We start from the raw sequence: 8,310 nt of genomic DNA, 5'->3' as shown, positions 1-8,310 counted from the left end.
GCGTTGTGCTGGTTGGGGAAAAATGGGAAAAACTACATCAGCAACCACACTGGCTACACTACATGCTAACCTAGCGGGCCCAAAGAACCACCGGGGCCTTCAATTCAAGGCGCAAGGGGTGGGGGCTTGATTGGGAGTCGTACAGTGACTGAATATGGGTTATATATTATTGGAAACAAATGGGGAAAATAATTTCTTACTTGTAGTGTAGGTGACATTTGGGTGCTTTGCCCTTCACAGTGATGGCATAGGTTATGAAATGTGTAGGTTAATGTGTAAAAAAGACAGCTAAATTCCTCAGAAAACTGGAATGCTGTGATTGTAAGGAAATGTTGTCACGTGAACTTTGCATAGTCATGTTCTACAGTACACAATGAGGCACATGCCTCATATGGGCTGTATATCTTAACAGTATTTTATGGAAATAAAAAGGCAAGTTAAGATAATTCCATTTATCCATTTGTCAACTTTATTGAGGTTGTGAAAAAATGCATAGCCATAAATCTCTTCCAATCCAGAGGATTCAGTTGGGCGTTCCAACAAGTCCCTCCGCACAGCTACTTTGTCAAGTCAGCAACGGTTCTGTCCTTTACCCGGTAAACATCCATCTGGTTATTTTTCGGCTTCTAGGATCCTGTCACTTGAGGTTATCAGTGTTTGATGAATTGGTGTGTGACCTCATATATGCCCACTGACTCTTTGATCTTCTCGTCATAGTCCGTCCAGTCCTGAAATAATAAAAACACCATTACAGTAAAATTATTCTTCATTGACACATGAAATGTGAATCTCCTCAGAATGGACCTAGCTTTGAAAAGATGAAGTTGCATCAACAAAAAGAACACTCACCTTTTCTAATAAGTTAATTTCAGGAAACTGAGTTCCAGACTCTGCCCCTTGTGCAGCAAAGCCAGCCTGGAGAGCATTTGTGTTTCAGAAGAATAAAAAGGAAATGACAGTGAAATACTAACAACATTAGTACAAGTTAAGTACATTATTTTAATAATAATTTAGTGCAATTTGCATTTATTGGTCATTCTTTGATAAAAAGATCACTATAGACAAGGGAAGCTCTCACCTGGGGTTGGAAATCTACAGGTTCCAGGCCTCGACACTCAAACTGCACCATGGTCTTAAACTTCTCACTGTCCTCAGCCTTCCAAGACACACACAAGACACTATCAGACAATAGAAATATCTGAGTATGCTACTGTATGTAGACACTTGTGTAAACAGCAAGTTTGAACCAGAAGTCTTTGGACAACACTGTCTTCGGTTGTTATTTGGGGTATTCTGATATTCTGTATTATATAACTTAAGTTTCACAGGATGGAGGGAAGGAGGAAGAAACAGAGTGAAACCTTGCTTAAGGAACGTAGTGTGTAACGCTACTTACATTGTACGGCGTGATGGCATCCCCCAATATATCTGCGGGAAAACATTCTTTCAGTGTCAACATACGATGATCATCGATTCCAGGTTCATGATGTTTTGCTGCTCACCAATTGAATTCTCCCTGGCACAGAGTTTGCACTTCTGCACCATACTGGCACTGCCTCTGCCTCCTTTCAGTGGTACACTGTCCTGGGCAATGAATGTGCACAATAAATGATACAAAATATATCCTTATATTAAGATCCTTTCCTGGCCTGTTCTGTATCAGTTCAATGTCAACATTCTAAACAAAGAAATAAAGACACACTACTGTGAATAAAGACTGAAAGACCAGTTCCACAACAGGCACAGGAAACACTGGCTCTGAAAGGGACCATACAGAACACCCAGACAATACTTGTATTTGCTTACCATAAGGTTTATGTACTGCCATTTATCTGATATCTCTCCACAATTGCCACATTTCAGCTGTATGAAGAGATTTAGAACATATGTGACATTTTGGTTCAGAACACGGTTATGCAGAACTTTGAAGAAGATTGCTTAATGTATTGGATGATGTCAGCATTTAAGGGAGGCAAGGAAGTACTGCAAAGCCAGGAAAGATGTTTAGATGGTAGTACATGTCAAACAGATGGAAAATAATGTAATAGCAGCCTGCATACCTTCAAAAACCAGCGGAAGTCTTCTCCTACCGGCCGTAGGTTTGTGACATTCTCCAATGTCGCCTTGAACTGCAGACCAAATTTCTGTCACAGATAAAAAATAAACATTACTTACAGAAAAACTCAAAAACATTGACATGCTAGCATGCTCTGTGCGTTAGGGCTGGTCTTACCACCATCTTGATTCGTTCCACGTAAACATGCAAGCATGCGTAGTCTAGTTGTGTGGTAAGAGCGCCCTCTAGTGGAAAGCGTAAACATCTCACTGGCATGAGTATTTACTTTCTTGCATTGATGGTTGTTGTTGAACATAGTTCTTGAAATCCTTTTTACAGGTGCAGTTCCAAATGTCAAAATGTTACGTATGTAAAAAATCACGACACTCTCCAGTAGTTATCCAGTCTGTACTCCAGATTCACATATTATGCAATAGCATTTATTGCAACATTCAATCAACACTTCAATTCAACAATCACTCAAAAATATCAAGGTACAAATCAATTTCCATTCAACCACTTGGATGGTGCGGACTAAATCACTGACATATAAAAGCTATTTAACAGACAATGTTATACACTTAGCTTAATCATGGAATACGTTTTTTTTTATTGTGGATACTTACACATGACCCTGAGGCAGATTGACAGAGGCAGTGTGGTAGGTCATATCTTGAGTCTTTCAGACATTAGTAGGCTGGCATTATTGTATTGCTGTATATAAAAGCATTGTATCCCAGCTTGTCTGCTCTGCATTTTAAAGTTATATTCTAACATGTGGATACAGCAGAACACCCCTATGTATCATGATCTCTTTGGGTTAACAGGTGCCATTGCCAAGTAATGATAAGTCAAATTGGGAGCCATTGTTTCCCCTAATGCTAATAACTGCGAACCATGTTTCTTATTAGGGACTTGGAAAACAAACAAAAAGTGTTTATCTTTTGAGTTTGTGCTGGAATATCATCTCTATTTTCTTGTGTTCTGGACTCAACTCGGCCAGCAAAACCTTCCTCCATGACGACTTATAAAGAACAGACCCATGTGTCATACAATGGTTGACATGCACACCCCTTGTAATAATACTGTCTGGACTCTAAGTGGCTAGGAGATTTTACAAACTGATGATCTTATAGAACTGCCATGTAGTGTAGAACCGTTCAAGTGAGGGAGTGCTAGATGCCATCATACAAACAAGAAACCACAATGCTTAAAAGAAACTCTGATCAACATTGCTTCAAGATTGTCATCGAGAAATACATACAATCCTGAGGCTTTATGTCAGTTTCCAGTCAGGGTTTTCCCCCCATTTTAAGCCCAAGCCATGGGGGTTCAAGTTTCACCAGACAATACAGTTCTCCCCCCATCTTTATTCATACCTGCAAGGTCTTTCCAAAATGCAGAAGGGGAAATACAAAACATCAAATAACTGGAAAAAAAAGGGGTCGTTTTTAAACCCATGGTCTCATTGCAAAAGCAGGAGGTTAGCTTGTCCCCCTGAAAAAAAAAAAACTAATCATGTCCAACAATTACATTGAAAGTAACTGTAATGAGTGTAATAATAATAATAATGATAAAGGCATTGCAGTTCCTCTTGCATCTTTCCCCATTTCTCTTAAATACAACAGGAGTTTATTTACAGCCCTGACCCCGCCCCCCCTCGCCCGAGGAGGAAGGCACGGTGGGGTCAATGTGGCCGGCTACTTGACTCGGAGGTCCGCCTCTGCCTGGGCGTGCTGTGGCCGTTTGTGCAGCCGTTCTGCCGCTTAGTCAGGCCACCGTTCAGGATGTCCTGGATGTGCTGCACTATCAGGTTGATGGCCACTGGAGGGAGACAAATAGTTTTTCCTTAATGGACTGGAAACAACACGACAAGGAAACAATCAACAAGGAAACAGAGGTGCTGATTTTCTTGTTTTTCCATGGAACTCCCTAACCAGGATGCGACACACACAACCTCCGCCCTTTCCATCAGAATAGTCTAGCATTGTAAACATGTGTGCCACAATAGACAAAGGATCTTGTTCCAACACAAAGGAATGAGTTCAGATAACAGAATGTTTCAGGTAGACATATTAAACAAGGCTTACCAAGGTTGTCTGCTCCTCGCGGAATGATCACATCAGCATACTTCTTGGTCTAAGAAACACAGTACTTGAATTAGTGTATTGGCAACCTCTGAGGTATTCGCCATACTGACAGATGGACCATCCAGCTCGAAAATAAGGGAGGACAGATGGAGAGTGGAGTGACTTACTGGCAGGCAGAACTCCTCAAAGGCTGGTTTAACAAACGTTATGTACTGTGTCAGCACCTGCTCTAGTTCTCTGCCACGTTCACCAATGTCCCTGAGCACTGGAACACCCAATACACACACACACACACCAGAAATGTTAAAGCAAAATGTATCATTTTTTGATGATTATCAACCCATGTCACGAGGAAATAAGAGGGCGCAAGTGAGCACGCAGACACACACACCTCTGCGGGAGAGCCGAGTGTCTGCATCCGTGTCCACAAACAGCTTCATCTGGAACAGGTCCCTGATCTCCTGCGAGTAGAACATCAGGATGCCCTCAAACAGGACCACGTCCGCAGGGTACACAGTCACAAACTCGTCCTTCCTGTGAGATGGAAACAAGAGGATAAGACATTGAGTTCACCACACTGAATAAACATGCTGAATTTTCAGTCTGGCACCTTCGGGTAAAGGTGTGAAGCCTGACTGAACCCAAGGACGTTTCCTTGTAATTCAACACACCGTACCTGCTTTGTACTTAATCCATTTGTTCAATATCAATACCAAGGTCTGGAATATCTCATCCGTCTTTTGTTGGGAAGTTTCCTGAGAAAATCTCCTGAATGGATAAGGAACAAAGCCAGTAACCTACTGAACCAGGGGCGTGCTCACCTGGAATGGGTGACAAAGTCATACACTGGGATCTGGACGGTCTTCCCCTGCATGATCTGCCAGAGTGTCTTCATGATTAGCTCATTATCAAAGGCATCTGAGGATCAGACGGGCACGTATCCGTGTGTGAAAACAAATTCATATTAAGATTTATATATATTAAAAAGAATACAAATCTATATGGTCGATGTGCCATCCCTATGGATATGAGCTACACGTGGGCTCTGACCCCCAATTCCTCTTTCCTAACAGCTGTCAGGTCCTGTCCCGCTGCGCCACAGCAGCTGCAGCTGAGGAAGGCCATGCTGACTGGGGGCGTTTCTGATCGTCTGAGATGGGGAGCAGGGGCCAGGGGGGTGGCCAAGAAACGCCCAAATATGGACGGTCAGAACGTGCATGGGACCGATACACACAACGTGGTGGTAGTGCACAGCAATCGTTATGTGCCATATGATTTCCTCCATGCATTTTTTTTTTAAATAGGTCCATATTGGAATTCATTACGTTTACGGTGGACAACGGCTACTACAGGGGACATGCCTATGTGTGTCTGCATATCTTATTATCCAGACAGAGTGGATTGTTCCATTAGGAATGGCACACTGGGTGCAGCCCTGGCTGAAAATGCCACACATAAAAGACAACCAACAAGTCGTCTAGAGCTCAGGTGCTTGTCCTAGCATGTGCTTCCCCTAAATCTGCAGAGACAGGGTTCATGTGAAAGCGGGGTACCTGGGTGGTCGAAGTTGAACTGGCCCTTAAGGGCCTTGGCCTTCTGCTCTGGGGTGAGCTCTCTGTAGAAGCTGTCCTGGCTGAGGATGGCTACCTGACGCTGGTGGCGGTCGATCTTGTTCTGGCCCAGCAGCTCCATGATTTTCCCACATACGGACGACTACAGAGACAGGCAGGTAGGAGAGCACAGTCTGGTCAACATTCCTGTGCATCATGGATCACTATTTTCTTGATTGCTTTGAGCAAATGTAGGCAGTAGGATGTCAAAGATCCACTTCCTGTTTGGAGCTTTGTTGGATACGTTATAATACTGTCCACCAGCAGAGCCTGGAGCAGTAGCAACATACCCAGATGACCTGCCCACCATCTCTGTCCTCACTGACCCCGCCCACAGAATACCAGGTCTCCTGCCAGTGCTGACTAGACATTCTCCGTCCCCAGACTTCTGTATGGTTCTTTTGTGTCAGTGAAACGCCCACTCAGGAGGTCGTGTCAGCATGGGCCATGCCAGCAAGAGGCGGCCACATCACCACGCAACTACATTTGTTCAGAAACTGATAAGCAAGTACTAGGTACTAAGCAAATACTCATTAAGAAAATTAAGAACCCGGATGGGCATAAGCGTATGCATCAAACACACTACAGACAACACCTCAATTTGGACATAGGGCCATGGACTACTAAGTAGAAAGAATCACATTTTCAAACACACAATGATGTACCATAATGGGGGAAATAGGGGACAAAACTAAATAACCAGCTCAGTTATACTTTCACTGCCTTGCACTTAGATGGGGTGACATTACATCAGAAGTGATGTATGGTTGAACATAAACTGAGTGATCCAATACCTGCAACAGTCAAGGGGAGAGAGAAAGCTAGTTAACTAACTTCCTGGCAACACCTGACCAACCACTGACTTGCATTTTAAAACGTTCTCCACCCCTCCCACCCTGCCTTGTAAGGGGTTTTCAGGGAGCCAGACCATGGCTCTGTGCCAACGGTTAACTTAGCTCATATCTGGGTCAAATCAAGGAAGGACGGTAATGGGAGAACACATGACTTTATATTTTTGTTAAACTTAAATTATCAAATGCATTGTTAGGGATGTCACCATTGTCTCTTTTAGAATGTCTTTTTTTGCAGAATCACTGCTCCAAAAGAACCATGGAGATGAAATTTTTTTATCAAACTGCAGCAGGCTGGATGAGTAAACCCAGCCAATAAATACAATATAAATACAAAAAATAAAAATACATTATTTGTATTTCGTTAGCTGCCATGTGCTTTCTTTACTCCGAATCGCTTTAAAAATGTATACGACCTGCAGACCGACATTAGAGGAATGCGCGTGGCAGCAAGAGTCGAAACTCCTCCCATTCGGGCAACACCGGGATCCCAAACATGCGCACCAAAGAACCATTTGTTTGTCTACGTCATGAGATTATTCATTGGCTGTGTGCTGGAATAAACTGACTCACAGTAACTAGTTTCCCGCTATGGCTGTGCCTTCGTTGAATTATCGATCAACAGTGAAATAATTTATCAAAATCCGATTGTATTCGAAATAATTTCTTAAGTCGAACATACGTCTTGACCACTCTGATAAAGTAATTGTTGCTGACATTTAAGAGGTCCCTTTTGATAATAAATCGGCTTATCCAGAGGAAATTTGAACAAAGGAACTGCTGTCGAGGGCTCTGGCTAGCAGCCCACATGAATATTATCCTATACAGTGATCAACCCCATTTTATACTAATTGATGACTTCCCCAGAAAAGCGTTTGTTGCTTATTACAACGTGTTCTAATTCTTGGTTTACACTGTAACTTACACTTGGTTTGTTGGCAGTATGTCATTGTCGGGCCAACACTGCGCATCAAGCAGGCGAATACAACTGAAATGATTGCTCAGTATCAGCCTACAGTACCGACGGACACAATGTATATTCTTATGCTAAGGTGGTAGCCAGCTACCTAACCTTATCACATACATTACGTCTTTGTCTCCTGTATTTTTTCTGCCTGTGAAGCTAGCACCGCAAAAACGGAAATTAAAGACGCAATCTGATCTAGATCCTATTAATATTCTGATGACAAGCTAAAAATACAATGATGTGTAAAGATTTAAATTGATGGTGGCTTAGCTAACAGATGGTAGAGTTGATGTCACTCAAGCCGCTAAGTAAGTTTGACATGAGCCACGCGGTCGATGAGCTCATGAGCGACTCCCAAAATTCCGTCACTAAAGCTGTAATAAAATTATAGATCATAAAAAAATGTCCTTCCGCTAACCTTGCCACTGGCAGTGCCCCCGGCCACACCGATAAGGAAAGGTTGTCGAACAATATTTTCATTTTCGCCGTGGTCCCTTAGATGTGTTTCACTGTCCCCGGCCATGCTTGCAATATGCCGAACAAGTCAGGCAAGGGATGGTGTTAACACGTTGCTCCTCCCATCTATACACCATTAGCCTATTTTTTCGCATCCGATTTATTTTTTATTTTTTTGGAGAGGGATTAATGATATTTTTTGTGTACACAAATATATTAATGACCGAAATAATCCTTACATATTTTTTTTTACAACAACATTAACCCATGTCCTCTTTGT

General features: G+C 42.5%; 2 protein-coding genes across 2 annotated transcripts; both read right to left on the bottom strand.

Moving 5' to 3' along the window:
• Positions 1-446: 446 nt before the first annotated feature.
• Positions 447-2,299, bottom strand: czib (CXXC motif containing zinc binding protein). The gene is made up of 8 exons (XM_084707404.1): positions 2,234-2,299; positions 2,061-2,144; positions 1,807-1,863; positions 1,503-1,584; positions 1,397-1,428; positions 1,079-1,156; positions 850-915; positions 447-728 (listed from the first exon to the last, which is right to left on the bottom strand). The coding sequence occupies exons 1-8, from the start codon at positions 2,237-2,239 to the stop codon at positions 651-653; spliced, it is 483 nt and encodes a 160-aa protein (XP_084563530.1). The 5' UTR covers positions 2,240-2,299; the 3' UTR covers positions 447-650.
• A 175-nt stretch (positions 2,300-2,474) lies between these two features.
• Positions 2,475-8,129, bottom strand: uck2b (uridine-cytidine kinase 2b). The gene is made up of 7 exons (XM_084707402.1): positions 7,993-8,129; positions 5,700-5,859; positions 4,968-5,064; positions 4,538-4,680; positions 4,314-4,411; positions 4,147-4,195; positions 2,475-3,880 (listed from the first exon to the last, which is right to left on the bottom strand). Exons 1-7 carry the CDS (start codon positions 8,095-8,097, stop codon positions 3,744-3,746), a joined length of 789 nt encoding a protein of 262 aa, XP_084563528.1. The 5' UTR covers positions 8,098-8,129; the 3' UTR covers positions 2,475-3,743.
• Positions 8,130-8,310: the final 181 nt, after the last annotated feature.

The sequence above is a fragment of the Hypomesus nipponensis genome, chromosome 10, assembly GCF_054491055.1.
Source record: "Hypomesus nipponensis isolate SF chromosome 10, ASM5449105v1, whole genome shotgun sequence".
NCBI lineage: Eukaryota > Metazoa > Chordata > Actinopteri > Osmeriformes > Osmeridae > Hypomesus > Hypomesus nipponensis.
This window is presented reverse-complemented; position numbering and strand designations above follow the sequence as displayed.